At 40.4% G+C, this 21332-nt stretch overlaps 1 protein-coding gene across 4 annotated transcripts in view; it reads right to left on the bottom strand.

Annotated features, from left to right (window-relative positions):
• Window positions 1–17655, bottom strand: part of enc2 (ectodermal-neural cortex 2) — a 29924-nt gene extending 12269 nt beyond the window's left edge. Inside the window, exons 1-5 of one of the 4 annotated variants that reach the window (XM_061970340.2) lie at window positions 17520–17655; window positions 8000–8207; window positions 7732–7837; window positions 4523–4768; window positions 964–1053 (exon numbers count right to left, since the gene is read on the bottom strand). In XM_061970340.2, the coding sequence (XP_061826324.1) occupies window positions 964–1053; window positions 4523–4768; window positions 7732–7837; window positions 8000–8181 (624 nt within the window). In that variant the 5' untranslated portion in view covers window positions 8182–8207; window positions 17520–17655. Of the gene's footprint in view, window positions 1–963; window positions 1054–4522; window positions 4769–7731; window positions 7838–7999; window positions 8208–17515 lie in introns of all 4 variants that reach the window. The other 3 variants (XM_061970337.2, XM_061970338.2, XM_061970339.1) reach the window with 3 other exon arrangements.
• Window positions 17656–21332: the final 3677 nt, after the last annotated feature.

Genomic DNA, 21332 nt, shown 5'->3' with positions numbered 1-21332 from the left:
AAAGTGGTGAGCCTCGCCCCATCCTTGTTTGTGAATGACTGAGCATTTCATGGAAGCTGCTTTTATACCCAATCATGGCACCCACCTGTTCCCAATTAGCCTGTTCACCTGTGGGATGTTCCAAATAAGTGTTTGATGAGCATTCCTCAACTTTCTCAGTCTTTTTTGCAACTTGTGCCAGCTTTATTGAAACATGTTGCAGGCATCAAATTCCAAATGAGCTAGTATTTGCAAAAAATAACAAAGTTTACCAGTTTACAAGTATCTTGTCTTTGCAGTCTATTCAATTGAATATAAGTTGAAAAGGATTTGCAAATCATTGTATTTTGTTTTTATTAACCATTTGATTTACACAACGTGACAACTTCACTGGTTTTGGGTTTTGTAATATATGCAAGGCTAATATTAGTAACTGAGTGGTGAATAGAGTAAAGAGCAAAAAAGGTGATGAAGTGAACATGAGTTAGTTTGGGGCCATGCCAAGTCGACCAGGGGCCCAATACAAAGGAAGCGTGTAGAAAAGGATGACGTATTCACCGGCACACTCGTGTTTTCCTTTATTGGGAGGACAGAAAAGCAAGCCCAAATAAAAAAACACACGTTACAACACAAGCCACGAACTTTGTAAGCATCTTTAGAGAAAAAAGTTGCTTGTATTACGCAGACTTGGCAACACTGCTACAGACAGCCAGTAACTCCAGCGACAATAGATGGAAATAACTTAGGTGTTGCGGAGAGAGCGACCTGCCAGGGTTTCCAAGCTAAACTTGCCATTTAATATAACTTTTTCTTTGTCCATTCCTGCTCCCTACATCAGCTGGACTGCCGCTCCTGAGAGTCACACAGGACGCACGTTAATCGCGCATTAAAAAATAGTGCCGTTAAAGGAAACTTTTGTTAATTCTTTTTTATCGTGTTAACTTTAACAGCCTTACAAATAACATTGTTAAAGTAAAAACTTACCTGTTCATCTTCGATCTCCAGTTCATCACTAAGGATAAGTTCCAGCAGCTTCTCTTTAGTTAAACTATAGAAGTCCTCAGAGTCCCGAACCTATAATACATAGGACATAGTTAAAAGCATGAATGCACTTTAGCAGTCTTTTTCAGCATATAGGCACTACACACTGTGTGGTACACGATAAAGTGAAGTGTCTTTGCGTGGTTCCAAGAATGACCGAGGACGAACTTACCATTAGGCAAACAATTAAAAAAAAATCTCTCATAAGCTTTGTTCTGGGTTTTTGGATGTTCACAATGTCTGCCTGTCATAGGTTTATTCTTAAGCATATTAGGTCATTTTTACTACTTTTTATTCGATTGTTTTAAACCAGGGGTGCTCACACTTTTTCTGCAGGCGAGCTACTTTTCAATTGATCAAGTCGTGGGGATCTACCTCATTCATATATATAATTTATATTTACTTATTTATGAAATATATGTTTTTGTTAACAAGTTAAGGGTGTTTAATGATAATGCAAGCATGTTTAACACATGGTTAATATTGTTAATCAATTAAAGGTGTTTAATGATAATACAAGTATGTTTAACACATATAGTTAATATTGTTAACAAGTTAAAGGTGTTTAATGATAATACAAGCATGTTTAACATATAGTTAATGTTGTTAATAAGTTAAAGGTGTTTAATGATAATAAAAGTATGTTTAATACATATAGTTAATATTGTTAACATGTTAAGGATGTTTAAAGATAATGCAAGCATGTTTAACACATATAGTTAATATTGTTAACAAGTTAAAGGTGTTTAATGATAATACAAGCATGTTTAACACATATACCGGTAGTTAATATTGTTAATAAGTTAAAGATGTTTAAAGATAATACAAGCATGTTTAACACATATAGATTCCTTTCTTTCATGAAGACAAGAATATAAGTTGGTGTATTACCGGTACCTGATTCTGATGACTTGCACTGATTGGAATCGGACAGTAGTGCTGATAATGTCCGCATTTTCAAATGGAGGAGAAAAAAAGTCCTCCTTTCTGTCCAATACCACATGAAAGTGGTTGGTTTTTGGCATCTTATTTGTCCAGCTTCCGTACTCCTCTGTATACACTTTACAAAAAATACATTGTCGGCAAACTCCGTAGCTTGCTAGCTTGTTTGCGCTGGCTTTCTGAGACTCTTATTTTGTTAGCGCAACTGTGCAACTGTGCAGTCGGTCTTTGGAGTTTTGACGACAGGTACGGCGCCAGAGTCTGTTGAAATAAAGTGTTTCTCGCCTTCCAGCGTCATCTCAGAAGACCCTCGGGTGCCGTGAATGTCAATCAAGTGACGAAAGTGACGTCATAGTGAAGATTTATGATCGCTCATTTTTAGGACTATTTTTTTAATGCCTGGCTGGTGATCGACTGACACACCCTCCACGATCGACCGGTAGCTCGCGATCGACGTAATGAGCACCCCTGTTTTAAACCTTGCATACCCCTGTCTGTTTCTTCCCCTAAAAGCTGCTGGAAATGTGAATTTCAATTTGGAGATGAATAACGTATCCATGCAATACAGGCCAAAGGTTTGGACACACCTTCTCATTTCTATGCGCTTTCTTTATTTCCATGACTATTTACATTGTAGATTGTCACTGAAGGCATCAAAACTATGACACATGTGAAGTGAAAACCATTTCAGGTGACTACCTCTTGAAGCTCATGGTGAGAATGCCAAGAGTGTGCAAAGCAGTAATCAGAGCAAAGGGTGGCTATTTTGAAGAAACTAGAATATAAAACATGTTTTCAGTTATTTCACCTTGTTTTGTTAAGTACATAACTCCACATGTGTTCATTCATAGTTTTGATGCCTTCAGTGACAATCTACAATGTAAATAGTCATGAAAATACAGAAAATGCATTGAATGAGAAGGTGTGTCCAAACTTTTGGCCTGTACTGTATATCTATCCATATATAGATCAGAGATGAATAAAGTATCTATATATCTATCCATCTATCTATCTATCCATCCATCAATCTAACAACGGCAGTTGCCTGTGGTCCTAAGCATTCTAAGGCCCCCAAAACGTCTCATAAAAACAATCTACAAAGTTTTCTTCTATAAAAAAAACCCAATATTTTTTCCCCCTTAATTTGTCAACTTTAAAATACATTAAAATGTTTTATCAATCGTAATCACTTTCGACAAGCCCCACTTTCTTCTCAGGCAAAGGACTCATTCAGACATTGAGAGGAGACCGCTGAATGCCATACCTGTGACTTTGAGCTCATGCCTTGCAAGGCGGTGCCCTTAAAACTAGAAGAGCCCTCAGATAGTGCAGCCCTCTGCCAGGCCCTACTTCCAAATGGTAAAAATGTCTGAATCCAGACAGTGATCCAGATCACCACCAAAATGTAATTACGTGTTCCTTTAATTTGATCGAATCACTTTTCTGTAACAGATAGGCTAACTTAGCGTGTTACTGTTAAAATGTGACTGTAATGGTACCAACTGTATTACATCATCAAGTCCTATTAAATGCAAAATTATAGTGTATAATATACAGTACAGGCCAAAAGTTTGGACACACCTTCTCATTTCAATGCGTTTTCTTTGTTTTCATGACTATTTACATTGTAGATTGTTACATCAAAACTATGAATGAACACATGTGGAGTTATAATAATAATAATAATAATAATAATAATAATAATAATAATAATAATAATAATAATGGTCTAGATTTTATATGTACTTAACAAATAAAGGTGAAATAACTGAAAACATGCTTTATATTCTAGTTAATTCAAAATATCCCCCTTTTGCTCTGATTAGTTTTGCACACTCTTGGCATTCTCTCGATGAGCTTCAAGAGGTAGTCACCTGAAATGGTTTTCACTTGGTGGTTTTGATGCCTTCAGTGACAAATGAGAAACAGTCGATGTTAACAGTATATCAAACAAACCTTTAACAAAGTGATCACTTAAAAACTCGTTCTTTAACTCTGCTCCCTCGGACTGGCGTGCGTGCTACTTTACTCGTCGTCGTTTCGTAAAATCTTTCAGTCTTCCGCCCTTCTTCATTACCTCTTGAAGAACTCGGAAGAATTGTTTATCCTTTTCTCAATTTGAACGGTTCGCACAGCCGACAAAACGCAATCATAGGGTGTTTTTCTTGGAGAAAGACTAAATGGCGCCGAGTACAGACGCGAGCTGTTCTTAACGTGTATTTAGTGAGCCGGCCGTACAAGAGCCAAATGTGACTTATATGCAACCTGGCAATATGGGTCATCAAAAAAGAAAGGGAAAATGGAAAATAATCAGAGAGCAAACAAAAATGCACTAACACTTAGTGTTAGGCTATTTGGGTTGACTGTTCTATTAAGAGTTTAAAAATCTTAACATTGTGATTAGTATAAATGTAAGAGCATAACTTATGATAAAAACATAACATATAATTATTAGTTTTGTAGATTGAAGTAATGCAAAAACTTCATTATGCAATAATACAGCGAGATGACCTAAATAATTATAGGTCAATAGGAATATGTAATAAGAGTGTCTGTTTACCGTTTCATAATGTAGTAGGCACATCCTCCATGACAGCTCATACAATCTCTTACACTGATGGGCATCTGATAACAGCATCATTCCCAAACAGTTGGAAGAGTGCAGGTTTTTTTCTAAAAATTCTGCTGCAGCATCACGGATGTCATGAAACTGCAACATGTCTCCTGCCTCTAACAGCGACTCTGCATTCTCTTCATTTATAATGACTCGAGATGTGTAGGCAAAATCCAGCAGAAGTTCCAAGACCTGCATGAGAAAAGAAATGAGATTATTTGCGCTGTCGCCTCACCAAAGTGGCAAAACAAAAGCAAAATAAAACACAATGTTTATGTTTTCATTTAAAGATTATATAATATATATATAGTCACATCTGAATGATATCATGAAATCCAAAAGATTATATATATATATATATATATATATATATATATATATATATATATATATATATATATATATATATATATATATATATATATATATATATATATATATATATATATATATATATAAATATATATATATACACACACACGTACATACACATATACACATATATACTCATATGTATATAATATACATATATACCAGTGACGTGCAGTCACTAGAGGCAGGTGAGGCCATCATGGAAAGAAAAAAAATGTAAAAAGAAAAAAAAAAATTAAATTGTTATATGTATCCAGTGATTATACTATAAAGTTATTTTCCATTTAACTTCACCAGTTTTAGATTATTTTTATTCAAAATCGCTGAATTTTCACATTTGCCGTTCAAATACTGAGAAGAGACGGTGCGGTGAACAGCAGCCAGTTGAGGCACGTCACTCAGTGCCGCAACATGGATTGCGCAATGACTCGGCTAACTGCTGGCCTGCTGTGCAGATACACCTGCAGACTGCAGGTGTACCTAATTCACAACTCCTCCAACACGAACATTATTGTTTTTGCACTTTTTGGCTTCTTATTAAATAACTTTTGTAACCTATTTTCATGGGCTTTCCTCTTTGTGATGTTAAGTTCCTGTTATGCGCTGTTATACAGTATATGCCTTGAGCTCTTATTTTGAAGGCGCTAAGAGCGGAAGTGATGTCACGTTGCGGAGGTTTTTGAAAGAAGGTAAATAAAGTGGTCCTCGTGTAAACTGGAGCCTCCGTGTTTGTTATTTTGTAGTTTCATACAGTATAGGCGACATTTATAAACCCTCGGTTACACTTTTTTAAATAGATTCAATCTTGCACGTGGAAAGTTTAAGTGAGGGCTTTAGTTGCGGTGCATGGACTTAATTTCTAAGTAAAGGTAAGACGATAATAAGGTTTTTTTTTAATTAAATGTGCTTTTTTGTGTGCTACAGTTTGTATGTGTAAAGTTAAAGTTAAGTTAAAGTACCAATGATTGTCACACACACACTAGGTGTATTGAAATTTGTCCTCTGCATTTGACCCATCCCCTTGATCACCCCCTGGGAGGTGAGGGGAGCAGTGGGGAGCAGTGGGCAGCAGCGGCGCCGCGCCTGGGAATCATTTTTGGTGATTTAACCCCCAATTCCAACCCTTGATGCTGAGTGCCAAGCAGGGAAGAATGCTGGTATGAGCTTTTAAACATAACCCGTTAACTGCTGCCAATCAAATGGTGAATAAGATACTCTTTAGGGTTCATATGTTTGTAAATCTGACTGTGATGAAGTCAGTGCCTCACCAGCCATCAACCTCACCGCACGTCACTGATATATACACATATATATGTACATATACGTATATACTCCTGTATGTATATACAGTATACATACTGTACATACATACATATGTATGTATATACATATGTATGTATGTATACATAAATATGCACGTATACATAAATATATGTATGCATGCATATATTTATATATATATATATACACACACACGCACGCACGCACGCACGCACGCACGCACGCACGCACGCACGCACGCACGCACGCACGCACGCACGCACGCACGCACGCACGCACGCACGCACGCACGCACGCACGCACGCACGCACGCACGCACGCACGCACGCACGCACGCACGCACGCACGCACGCACGCACGCACGCACGCACGCACGCACGCACGCACGCACGCACGCACGCACGCACGCACGCACGCACGCACGCACGCACGCACGCACGCACGCACGCACGCACGCACGCACGCACGCACGCACGCACACACACACACACACACACACACACACACACACACACACACACAACAATTGTATTACATTTTTTAATGCCTCTGGACATTGTATTTAATGCCATTCAAGGCTTTAATTTTTGCAAAATCAATTTACTGACTTTCAATGCTATTTAATTCCTGACAGAAACCCTGGTTAAATAAGATTTTAAACACGATATAATGTTGCACAACAATGGACGTGCACGACAAAGGAAAGCCAATTCAAGTTCAGCGATTACTCTGTGGAAAATGTTTTACAAAATTGTACATCTAACTTTGACAAATATAGACGGAGATTTGTTAAATCTGTTATCTTAAATCAATATTGGTAACATTTGCCAGCACTGTGATTGATGGGTCGGTTTTATTTATTTGATATTATCTGAAGCAGAGGAAAACATTCAACACTTATTGCTCAAAAAAGTGTTCTGTTTTTGATGCGTTCAGGTCCATTTACAATGTTGACTTTATGTTTTAGTTAAAAAAAATTGACTGCATCTATTCAAGTATGTTAAAAAACAATAAAGGAGTTTGTAAACACACTCTATGTTTATATATGTATCTTTATGATAATGTAATGAATTTAAATGAAAACATCTCAAATTGCAGGCTTTTCTTGGCATGTTTTAGGTGAGGTTAGAAGAGAAATCGACTTGATTAATTTATTACAGGCCATAACTAAATTGCTAATTTTTTTAAACTGCTTGACAGCACTGACCATAATTATCTTATAAAAAATAATAAAATGTTTTTTTTTTATAAAAATATAAAACAAATAATAATAAAGAAATAAAAACTGTGCACTTCATTTTGTTTTAAATTCAATGATGTATTTTTCTAAATTCAACATTAAAACTTGATTTCTCAGATTCAATGTGTATTTTTTCAAGTACCAAAACTTTTGCCGCTAATTAAGCACCAGACAGTCACTCCAGGAATTTTGGGTGGTGACTTTAACTGTCAGGAAGGGTGAACAACAACTTTGTTTTCAAGCATGACTGAATGACGTGTACCTCAGGGTGAATGGTGTCTCTGAAATGAACCTCACTGTCCATACTTTCTCGCAGTCCCCCGCTGAACATGGCTTCAAAATAACGGCAGCAGGCTGCCAAGACTGCCCTGTGAACACAAAGACTTTTGTCAGGCACCTGAAAACCTGAGCGAGTCCATTAGTCGGTTCGACGAATTGACAATGAGCTATTCAAACATATACAATGGCCATAAACACACTTTAAGCAGCAATAATCTCGGCGTCAACATGAACATATTTTGTCATTTTACCTGTGACATGGGAAGGACCGATCCCCGGCCCACAGCGTGACATCTGTAAACAGGCATTGTTTCCTCATGGTGTTCAGGTGCGTCAAGACGCAGTCGGGGTGCGACGGCTTATGGAAGAGAGAGATGTTCATGGACCCTGTGCTGGTGCGGGATTTCCGATTCTCGTGGACAGTCACCGACATGGTGGCTGTCACCGCCCGGAAGTCTACTGATTCAAAGAAGGGAAAGTGAAAAACAAGTTGAACATTAAAAGATCCATCCATCCATCCATCTTCTTCCGCTTATCCGAGGTCGGTCGCGGGGGCAGCAGCCTAAGCAGGGAAGCCCAGACTTCCCTCTCCCCGGCCACTTCGCCAGCTCTTCCCGGGGGATCCAAAGGCGTTCCCAGGCCAGCCGGGAGACATAGTCTTCCCAACGTGTCCTGGGTCTTCCCCGTGGCCTCCTACCGGTCGGACGTGCCCTAAACACCTCCCTAGGGAGGCGTTCGGGTGGCATCCTGACCAGATGCCCGAACCACCTCATCTGGCTCCTGTGTACTGTAGTGCCTTAAGTCGACACTCAACTGTAACTAAATGAGGCTAGATGTGTACTGTAGTGCACTAAGTCGACACTCAACTGCAACTAAATGAGGCTAGATGTGTACTGTAGTGCACTAAGTCGACACTCAACTGTAACTAAATGAGGCTAGATGTGTACTGTAGTGCACTAAGTCGACACTCAACTGTAACTAAATGAGGCTAGATGTGTACTGTAGTGCACTAAGTCGACACTCAACTGTAACTAATTGAGGCTAGATGTGTACTGTAGTGCACTAAGTTGTGTACTGTAGTGCACTAAGTCGACACTCAACTGTAACTAAATTAGGCTAGATGTGTACTGTAGTGCACTAAGTCGACACACAACTGTAACTAAATGAGGCGAGATGTGTACTGTAGTGCACTAGGTTGGGTACTGTAGTGCACTAAGTCAACACTCAACTGTAACTAAATGAGGCTGTATGTGTACTGTAGTGCACTAAGTCGATACTCAAGTCTAACTAAATGAGGCTAGTTGTGTACTGTAGTGCACTAAGTTGTGTACTGTAGTGCACTAAGTCGACACTCAACTGTAACTAAATGAGGCTAGTTGTGTTCTGTAGTGCACTAAGTCGACACTCAACTGTAACTAAATGAGGCTAGATGTGTACTGTAGTGCACTAAGTCGACAATCAACTGTAACTAAATTAGGCTAGATGTGTACTGTAGTGCACTAAGTTGTGTACTGTAGTGCACTAAGTCGACACTCAACTGTAACTAAATTAGGCTAGATGTGTACTGTAGTGCACTAAGTCGACACTCAACTGTAACTAAATGAGGCTAGATGTGTACTGTAGTGCACTAAGTCGACACTCAACTGTAACTAAATGAAGCTAGATGTGTACTTTAGTGCACTAGGTTGTGTACTGTAGTAGTGAAGTGAAGTGAAGTGAAGTGAATTATATTTATATAGCGCTTTTCTCTAGTGACTCAAAGCGCTTTACATAGTGAAACCCAATATCTAAGTTACATTTAAACACTAAGTCGACACTCAACTGTAACTAAATGAGGCTAGATGTGTACTGTAGTGCACTAAGTCGACACTCAACTGTAACTAAATGAGGCTAGATGTGTACTGTAGTGCACTAAGTCGACACTCAACTGTAACTAAATGAAGCTAGATGTGTACTTTAGTGCACTAGGTTGTGTACTGTAGTACACTAAGTCGACACTCAACTGTAACTAAATGAGGCTAGATGTGTACTGTAGTGCACTAAGTCGACACTCAACTGTAACTAAATGAGGCTAGATGTGTACTGTAGTGCACTAAGTCGACACTCAACTGTAACTAAATGAGGCTAGATGTGTACTGTAGTGCACTAAGTCGACACTCAACTGTAACTAAATGAGGCTAGATGTGTACTGTAGTGCACTAAGTCGACACTCAACTGCAACTAAATGAGGCTAGATGTGTACTGTAGTGCACTAAGTCGACACTCAACTGTAACTAAATGAGGCTAGATGTGTACTGTAGTGCACTAAGTCGACACTCAACTGTAACTAAATGAGGCTAGATGTGTACTGTAGTGCACTAAGTCGACACTCAACTGTAACTAATTGAGGCTAGATGTGTACTGTAGTGCACTAAGTTGTGTACTGTAGTGCACTAAGTCGACACTCAACTGTAACTAAATTAGGCTAGATGTGTACTGTAGTGCACTAAGTCGACACACAACTGTAACTAAATGAGGCGAGATGTGTACTGTAGTGCACTAGGTTGGGTACTGTAGTGCACTAAGTCAACACTCAACTGTAACTAAATGAGGCTGTATGTGTACTGTAGTGCACTAAGTCGATACTCAAGTCTAACTAAATGAGGCTAGTTGTGTACTGTAGTGCACTAAGTTGTGTACTGTAGTGCACTAAGTCGACACTCAACTGTAACTAAATGAGGCTAGTTGTGTTCTGTAGTGCACTAAGTCGACACTCAACTGTAACTAAATGAGGCTAGATGTGTACTGTAGTGCACTAAGTCGACAATCAACTGTAACTAAATTAGGCTAGATGTGTACTGTAGTGCACTAAGTTGTGTACTGTAGTGCACTAAGTCGACACTCAACTGTAACTAAATTAGGCTAGATGTGTACTGTAGTGCACTAAGTCGACACTCAACTGTAACTAAATGAGGCTAGATGTGTACTGTAGTGCACTAAGTCGACACTCAACTGTAACTAAATGAAGCTAGATGTGTACTTTAGTGCACTAGGTTGTGTACTGTAGTAGTGAAGTGAAGTGAAGTGAAGTGAATTATATTTATATAGCGCTTTTCTCTAGTGACTCAAAGCGCTTTACATAGTGAAACCCAATATCTAAGTTACATTTAAACACTAAGTCGACACTCAACTGTAACTAAATGAGGCTAGATGTGTACTGTAGTGCACTAAGTCGACACTCAACTGTAACTAAATGAGGCTAGATGTGTACTGTAGTGCACTAAGTCGACACTCAACTGTAACTAAATGAAGCTAGATGTGTACTTTAGTGCACTAGGTTGTGTACTGTAGTACACTAAGTCGACACTCAACTGTAACTAAATGAGGCTAGATGTGTACTGTAGTGCACTAAGTCGACACTCAACTGTAACTAAATGAGGCTAGATGTGTACTGTAGTGCACTAAGTCGACACTCAACTGTAACTAAATGAGGCTAGATGTGTACTGTAGTGCACTAAGTCGACACTCAACTGTAACTAAATGAGGCTAGATGTGTACTGTAGTGCACTAAGTCGACACTCAACTGTAACTAAATGAGGCTAGTTGTGTACTGTAGTGCACTAATTCGACACTCAACTGTAACTAAATGAGGCTAGATGTGTACTGTAGTGCACTAAGTCGACACTCAACTGTAACTAAATGAGGCTAGATGTGTACTGTAGTGCACTAAGTCGACACTCAACTGTAACTAAATGAGGCTAGTTGTGTACTGTAGTGCACTAAGTCGACACTCAACTGTAACTAAATGAGGCTAGATGTGTACTGTAGTGCACTAAGTCGACACTCAACTGTAACTAAATGAGGCGAGATGTGTACTGTAGTGCACTAAGTCGACACTCAACTGTAACTAAATGAGGCTAGATGTGTACTGTAGTGCACTAAGTCGACACTCAACTGTAACTAAATGAGGCTAGATGTGTACTGTAGTGCACTAAGTCGACACTCTACTGTAACTAAATGAGGCTAGTTGTGTACTGTAGTGCACTAAGTCGACACACAACTGTAACTAAATGAGGCTAGATGTGTACTGTAGTGCACTAAGTCGACACTCAACTGTAACTAAATGAGGCTAGATGTGTACTGTAGTGCACTAAGTCGACACTCAACTGTAACTAAATGAGGCTAGGTGTGTAGTGTAGTGCACTAAGTCGACACTCTACTGTAACTAAATGAGGCTAGTTGTGTACTGTAGTGCACTAAGTCGACACTCAACTGTAACTAAATGAGGCTAGATGTGTACTGTAGTGCACTAAGTCGACACTCAACTGTAACTAAATGAGGCTAGATGTGTACTGTAGTGCACTAAGTCGACACTCAACTGTAACTAAATGAGGCTAGATGTGTACTGTAGTGCACTAAGTCGACACTCAACTGTAACTAAATGAGGCTAGATGTGTACTGTAGTGCACTAAGTCGACACTCAACTGTAACTAAATGAGGCTAGATGTGTACTGTAGTGCACTAAGTCGACACTCAACTGTAACTAAATGAGGCTAGATGTGTACTGTAGTGCACTAAGTCGACACTCAACTGTAACTAAATGAGGCTAGATGTGTACTGTAGTGCACTAAGTCGACACTCAACTGTAACTAATTGAGGCTAGATGTGTACTGTAGTGCACTAATTCGACACTCAACTGTAACTAAATGAGGCTAGATGTGTACTGTAGTGCACTAAGTCGACACTCAACTGTAACTAAATGAGGCTAGATGTGTACTGTAGTGCACTAAGTCGACACTCAACTGTAACTAAATGAGGCTAGTTGTGTACTGTAGTGCACTAAGTCGACACTCAACTGTAACTAAATGAGGCTAGATGTGTACTGTAGTGCACTAAGTCGACACTCAACTGTAACTAAATGAGGCGAGATGTGTACTGTAGTGCACTAAGTCGACACTCAACTGTAACTAAATGAGGCTAGATGTGTACTGTAGTGCACTAAGTCGACACTCAACTGTAACTAAATGAGGCTAGATGTGTACTGTAGTGCACTAAGTCGACACTCTACTGTAACTAAATGAGGCTAGTTGTGTACTGTAGTGCACTAAGTCGACACACAACTGTAACTAAATGAGGCTAGATGTGTACTGTAGTGCACTAAGTCGACACTCAACTGTAACTAAATGAGGCTAGATGTGTACTGTAGTGCACTAAGTCGACACTCAACTGTAACTAAATGAGGCTAGGTGTGTAGTGTAGTGCACTAAGTCGACACTCTACTGTAACTAAATGAGGCTAGTTGTGTACTGTAGTGCACTAAGTCGACACTCAACTGTAACTAAATGAGGCTAGATGTGTACTGTAGTGCACTAAGTCGACACTCAACTGTAACTAAATGAGGCTAGGTGTGTAGTGTAGTGCACTAAGTCGACACTCTACTGTAACTAAATGAGGCTAGATGTGTACTGTAGTGCACTAAGTCGACACTCAAATGTAACTAAATGAGGCTAGATGTGTACTGTAGTGCACTAAGTCGACACAACTGTAACTAAATGAGGCTAGATGTGTACTGTAGTGCACTAAGTCGACACTCAACTGTAACTAAATGAAGCTAGATGTGTACTTTAGTGCACTAGGTTGTGTACTGCAGTACACTAAGTCGACACTCAACTGTAACTAAATGAGGCTAGATGTGTACTGTAATGCACTAAGTCGACACTCAACTGTAACTAAATGAGGCTAGAAGTGTACTGTAGTGCACTAAGTCGACACTCAACTGTAACTAAATGAGGCGAGATGTGTACTGTAGTGCTCTAAGTCGACACTCAACTGTAACTAAATGAGGCTAGATGTGTACTGTAGTGCACTAAGTCGACACTCAACTGTAACTAAATGAGGCTAGATGTGTAGTGTAATGCACTAAGTCGACACTCAACTGTAAATAAATGAGGCGAGTTGTGTACTGTAGTGCACTAAGCCGACACTCAACTGTAACTAAATGAGGCTAGATGTGTACTGTAGTGCACTAATTCGACACTCAACTGTAACTAAATGAGGCTAGATGTGTACTGTAGTGCACTAAGTCGACACTCAACTGTAACTAAATGAGGCTAGATGTGTACTGTAGTGCACTAAGTCGACACTCAACTGTAACTAAATGAGGCTGGTTGTGTACTGTAGTGCACTAAGTCGACATCCAAGTGTAACTAAATGAGGATGGTTGTGTACTGTAGTGCACTAAGTCGACACTCAACTGTAACTAAATGAGGCTAGATGTGTACTGTAATGCACTAAGTCGACACTCAACTGTAACTAAATGAGGCTAGTTGTGTACTGTAGTGCACTAAGTCGACACTCAACTGTAACTGAATGAGGCTAGATGTGTACTGTAGTGCACTAAGTCGACACTCAACTGTAACTAAATGAGGCTAGATGTGTACTGTAGTGCACTAAGCACTAAGTCGACACTCAACTGTAACTAAATGAGGCTAGTTGTGTACTGTAGTGCACTAAGTCGACACTCAACTGTAACTAAATGAGGCTAGATGTGTACTGTAGTGCACTAAGTCGACACTCAACTGTAACTAAATGAGGCTGGTCGTGTACTGTAGTGCACTAAGTCGACACCCAACTGTAACTAAATGAGGCTAGATGTGTACTGTAGTGCACTAAGTTGTGTACTGTAGTGCACTAAGTCGACACTCAACTGTAACTAAATGAGGCGAGATGTGTACTGTAGTGCACTAAGTCGACACTCAACTGTAACTAAATGAGGCGAGATGTGTACTGTAGTGCACTAAGTCGACATTCAAGTGTAACTAAATGAGGCTGGTTGTGTACTGTAGTGCACTAAGTCGACACTCAACTGTAACTAAATGAGGCTAGATGTGTACTGTAGTGCACTAAGTCGACACTCAACTGTAACTAAATGAGGCTAGATGTGTACTGTAGTGCACTAAGTCGACACTCAACTGTAACTAAATGAGGCGAGATGTGTACTGTAGTCCACTAAGTCGACACTCAACTGTAACTAAATGAGGCGAGATGTGTACTGTAGTGCACTAAGTCGACACTCAACTGTAACTAAATGAGGCTAGATGTGTACTGTAATGCACTAAGTCGACACTCAACTGTAACTAAATGAGGCTAGATGTGTACTGTAGTGCACTAAGTCGACACTCAACTGTAACTAAATGAGGCTAGATGTGTACTGTAGTGCACTAAGTCGACACTCAACTGTAACTAAATGAGGCTAGATGTGTACTGTAGTGCACTAAGTCGACACTCAACTGTAAGTAAATGAGGCGAGATGTGTACTGTAGTGCACTAAGTCGACACTCAACTGTAACTAAATTAGGCTAAATGTGTACTGTAGTGCACTAAGTTGTGTACTGTAGTGCACTAAGTCGACACTCAACTGTAACTAAATTAGTCTAGATGGGTACTGTAGTGCATTAAGTCGACACACAACTGTAACTAAATGAGGCGAGATGTGTAGTGTAGTGCACTAGGTTGGGTACTGTAGTGCACTAAGTCAACACTCAACTGTAACTAAATGAGGCTAGATGTGTACTGTAGTGCACTAAGTCGATACTCAAGTCTAACTAAATGAGGCTAGTTGTGTACTGTAGTGCACTAAGTTGTGTACTGTAGTGCACTAAGTCGACACTCAACTGTAACTAAATGAGGCTAGTTGTGTACTGTAGTGCACTAAGTCGACACTCAACTGTAACTAAATGAGGCTAGATGTGTACTGTAGTGCACTAGGTTGTGTACTGTAGTGCACTAAGTCGACAATCAACTGTAACTAAATTAGGCTAGATGTGTACTGTAGTGCACTAAGTTGTGTACTATAGTGCACTAAGTCGACACTCAACTGTAACTAAATTAGGCTAGATGTGTACTGTAGTGCACTAAGTCGACACTCAACTGTAACTAAATGAAGCTAGATGTGTACTTTAGTGCACTAGGTTGTGTACTGTAGTAGTGAAGTGAAGTGAAGTGAATTATATTTATATAGCGCTTTTCTCTAGTGACTCAAAGCGCTTTACATAGTGAAACCCAATATCTAAGTTACATTTAAACACTAAGTCGACACTCAACTGTAACTAAATGAGGCTAGATGTGTACTGTAGTGCACTAAGTCGACACTCAACTGTAACTAAATTAGGCTAGATGTGTACTGTAGTGCACTAAGTCGACACTCAACTGTAACTAAATGAAGTTAGATGTGTACTTTAGTGCACTAGGTTGTGTACTGTAGTACACTAAGTCGACACTCAACTGTAACTAAATGAGGCTAGATGTGTACTGTAGTGCACTAAGTCGACACTCAACTGTAACTAAATGAGGCGAGATGTGTACTGTAGTGCACTAAGTCGACACTCAACTGTAACTAAATGAGGCTAGATGTGTACTGTAGTGCACTAAGTCGACACTCAACTGTAACTAAATGAGGCGAGATGTGTACTGTAGTGCACTAGGTTGGGTACTGTAGTGCACTAAGTCAACACTCAACTGTAACTAAATGAGGCTAGATGTGTACTGTAGTGCACTAAGTCGATACTCAAGTCTAACTAAATGAGGCTAGTTGTGTACTGTAGTGCACTAAGTTGTGTACTGTAGTGCACTAAGTCGACACTCAACTGTAACTAAATGAGGCTAGTTGTGTACTGTAGTGCACTAAGTCGACACTCAACTGTAACTAAATGAGGCTAGATGTGTACTGTAGTGCACTAGGTTGTGTACTGTAGTGCACTAAGTCGACAATCAACTGTAACTAAATTAGGCTAGATGTGTACTGTAGTGCACTAAGTTGTGTACTGTAGTGCACTAAGTCGACACTCAACTGTAACTAAATTAGGCTAGATGTGTACTGTAGTGCACTAAGTCGACACTCAACTGTAACTAAATGAAGCTAGATGTGTACTTTAGTGCACTAGGTTGTGTACTGTAGTAGTGAAGTGAAGTGAAGTGAATTATATTTATATAGCGCTTTTCTCTAGTGACTCAAAGCGCTTTACATAGTGAAACCCAATATCTAAGTTACATTTAAACACTAAGTCGACACTCAACTGTAACTAAATGAGGCTAGATGTGTACTGTAGTGCACTAAGTCGACACTCAACTGTAACTAAATGAGGCTAGATGTGTACTGTAGTGCACTAAGTCGACACTCAACTGTAACTAAATGAGGCTAGATGTGTACTGTAGTGCACTAAGTCGACACTCAACTGTAACTAAATGAGGCGAGATGTGTACTGTAGTGCACTAAGTCGACACTCAACTGTAACTAAATGAGGCTAGATGTGTACTGTAGTGCACTAAGTCGACACTCAACTGTAACTAAATGAGGCTAGGTGTGTACTGTAGTGCACTAAGTCGACATCCAAGTGTAACTAAATGAGGCTAGATGTGTACTGTAGTGCACTAAGTCGACACTCAACTGTAACTAAATGAGGCGAGATGTGTACTGTAGTGCACTAAGTCGACATCCAAGTGTAACTAAATGAGGCTGGTTGTGTACTGTAGTGCACTAAGTCGACACTCATCTGTAAGTAAATGACGATAGATGTGAAGTGCACTAAGTTGACGCTCAGCAACACGTTAGCACAATAGTGTAATAGAGATGCCATAGTTTGTGTGGCAGATTAAGAAAAGTCCAACAAAAACAACTCCCGTCATTGTAATGCTATGTTTAGGATCTCTTTCATTGCGGAGTCTAATGGGCTATTTACTACTATACATTTATATTAATGCCAAATAAAGGACACATTACGTTTGCTTACTCACACTTGCAGATATACAGGTAATCGATGCGGGCATCGGTACCAAAACTTGTATGATAATTCCTCCACAAATTCCTCCACGTTAGTGATGACTCGGGTGCTCCATTGCTGCTGGAGCGACCTAAGCTAGGAACAGACCTACTGACAACACAGGAATAGCGGACCAATGAAATGTGTCCTTACTGCGACTGATGTGTGCATGGCCAATCAGCTTCGTCTCGCTTTTCTTCTTTTTTATTTATTGGCGCTTGGCAACTTTTAGTACGCATTACCGCCATCTTGTGAGGTGGAGTATGTCTTCATGTATGAATGGCCCAGGTGTGTCCTATTTCTCTATGTGCTCTTTTTTAGTATTATATTTACTGCGGTAAGTTCATGTGTTCTATACATTTTCTATTAGGTTACAATGATCACATATCCCGCATTGATAAATGAAGTGAACTGGTAATAATATATTTCTCTTTTATATTTGTACTATTTTTCTGCACTTGTGTAAAGCAGAACTTATTTCATCTGAATATTGACTATACCAGTGTCTTCCCGCGTCCAAAATCCGGCCCGCGGGAAGTCCCAAGTTAAAAAAAGAAAAACTTTTTTAATTTTTTATTATTATTTTTTCAATCTGTCCTTTCTAATCCATTTTCTACCGCTTGTTACTCTCGGGGTCTCCTAGCCGCTCAGGCAAATCATATTGTCTAAAAATGCATTTTCCCATCGATAACATGACATCATCGCGCCGCAGTGTTGGGCGCGAGGAATTAATGCAATTAGTGCGTGAGGAATATATATGTGTGTGTGTGTGTGTATATATATATATATATATATATATATATATATATATATATATATATATATATATATATATATATATATATATATATATATATATATACATATATATATACATACATATATATATATACGTATATATACACATATATACGTATATATACATACATATATACATACATATACATATATATATACATATATACATACATATATATACACAGACACATATATATACACTAGAGATGCGCGGTTTGCGGGCACAACCGCGGAGTCCGCGGATTATCTGCGGATCGGGCGGATGAAATTTAAAAAAATTAGATTTTATCCGCGGGTCGGGTCGGGTGGTTAAAAAAAAATTTGATTTTAAATAGATTCAGGCGGGTGGCAGTTAAACCAATTCGGAAATATATATACATAGTTAAATGTTGTTACCCACATACGAAAAACGAGCAGGCACCTGCTGCATATGCCACAACAGAAGAAAAAAAAAAAAGAGATGGACACTTTTACGGAGCGGAGAAGGGACGCCTCGCCAGGGTCCGGGACCGAGGCCCCTTCCCCCGAGAGGGCCCCACCGGGAGCCGTAGCTGAGGTGATCCGCGAGAAGGGCCCGACGCACATCCAGGGTCACCACCGCGCCCACCGCACCGACACCCCGCCTCGTCCGCCTTCGTCGCGGCCGGCGTCACGCGCAGCAGGTAAGCAGCTTACCTGCCCGCCACCCCCGTGGCCGGGGGCTCGTAACAGGGGTCTCTCCGCGCGCTCCGCCCGCGCAGCTTACCTGCCCGCCACCCCTGTTGCCGGGGGCGCGTAACAGGGTTCACTCCGCGCGCAGTGCGCTCACGAAAGGGGTGGGGCTCACCCTGGTTGATATAGATAGCAGGACGGTGGCCATGTAAGTTGGAACCCACTAAAGGAGTGTGTAACAACCCACCTGCCGAATCAACTAGCCCTGAAAATGGATGGCGCTGGAGCGTCGGGCCCATATACCCGGCCGTCGCCTGCAGCGAGACGCGCTTGGAGGTGCGCTCAGCGCGGCTCCCATATGATTGCGCACTGGTGTGCGTCTGGGTCGTGACAGCGTGGCACGCGAATGTCTGTGCTGCATTGGATCAGTCTCCTTTCTTTAACAGGCAAAAGCTTTATAACCTCACTAATGCCTTGCATCGTCTATATTAGATATATAACAACGGGCGGATGCGGGCGGATGCGGTTCTGATCAAATGTTAGATCGGGTGGATTGCGGATGGTTGATGACTTTCTGATGCGGTTGCGGATGAAATAATTGCCTATCCGCGCATCTCTAATATACACACATATACATGTCAGTGATGTGCAGTCACTAGAGGCAGGTGAGGCGGGGCCTCACGTGCCATCATGGAAAGAAAAAAAATGTAAAAAGAAAAAAAAATATTAAATTGTTATATGTATCCAGTGATTATACTATAAAGTTATTTTCCATTTAACTTCACCAGTTTTAGATTATTTTTTATTCAAAATCGCTGAATTTTCACATTTGCCGTTCAAATACTGAGAAGAGACGGTGCGGTGATCAGCAGCCAGTTGAGGCACGTCACTGCGTTGTGCCTCAACATGGATTGCGGACTCGGCTAACTGCTGGCCTGCTGTGCAGTGAGACTGTATTGCTATATGATCTATATTATACATTTCCATAGTTTAGTTAGCTGAGGTATATAATGTACAGTGTATTTTGTCAACAACTGTATGTGTGTAATGTATTTCTTGTGCTGAGCGATCATAAAACGGCTGCAAAAGACACACTGTGTGAGGCTCGCAGTAATCCCGCCTCCTGCACCCCCGCCGTAGAATGCACCCCCTGACGGGAGAGTTATATCAACTAAAGCCCACACTTAAACTTTCCACGTGCAAGATTGAATCTATTTAAAAAAGTTATTTCATAAGAAGCCAAAAAGTGCAAAAACAATAATGTTCGTGTTGGAGGAGTTGTGAATGACTGCAGGGCCACAACATTAGGTACACCTGCAGATTGCAGGTGTACCTACTTCACAACTCCTCCAACACGAACATTATTGTTTTTGCACTTTTTGGCTTCTTATTAAATAACTTTTGTAACCTATTTTTATGGGCTTTCTTCCTCCCCGGGCAGTAGCCCCGCACCTAAATGCGGCCAAGTTCTCACCTCTGCAGTTGGTGTCTTAATTAGGCTCTCTTCTAGCAGAAGTCAGGCTCATTGAGGGTACGTTGGGCCACGTAGTGCACCTTTCACAGTCGGTCTCGTACTCCGCTATCGCAGTCCAGGCTCGTTTCACCCTCCACCTCGAGTGGAGCCCCAAACACAGAGTCTACCCTGCCTTCCGCTCAACTGCAGCTGGGATAAGTTCGAGTCCCCCCGCGAACCCGAGATGGACAAGCGTTAAAAAATGGATGGATGGATGTTAAAGATATTTACAAGCGCACTAAAAACCATACATGACCCTCCCTCTATGTCATACTTGCCAACCCTCCCGGATTTTCCGGGAGACTCCCAAAATTCAGCGCCTCTCCCGAAAACCTCCCGGGACAAATTTTCTCCCGAAAAACTCCCGAAATTCAGGCGGACCTGAGTGACGTGTTGACAACACACAACAACAGTGTCTACCGTAAAGCAGTTCGTCTGCCGTAAACAGCAATGTTGTGACACTTTTAAACAGGACAATACTGCCATCTACTGTACATGCATATGTGACCCACCCATAATGTGTCACATTTTTGTGTTGATTTATTTATTTTATTTTGTGGTTTGAATTCGTTTTTGGAACTGTCATTACACATTTATCAGTATTCACATTGGTCAGTAGGGGCAGTAGGGCGTTTCTTCCCAATTGAATGCTATCACCTGCAGACCGGAAGTGTCTTGTCATTCTGATGAGCGCGACCAGTCTGTGAACAATTGAAACGTCCTGTGTGCTTTTTCCTCCTGTATAACAGGTTAGTTTTGGTGAATCAACTCACTGAATAATATCCATGTGATCTTTATAAGTTTAAGTACACATTCTGATGGTGG

Source organism: Nerophis lumbriciformis, linkage group LG10 (genome assembly GCF_033978685.3).
Source record: "Nerophis lumbriciformis linkage group LG10, RoL_Nlum_v2.1, whole genome shotgun sequence".
Classification (NCBI taxonomy): Eukaryota; Metazoa; Chordata; class Actinopteri; order Syngnathiformes; family Syngnathidae; genus Nerophis; species Nerophis lumbriciformis.
Note: the sequence above shows the minus strand (reverse complement) of the source record. Positions and strands in the feature narration are given on the sequence as shown.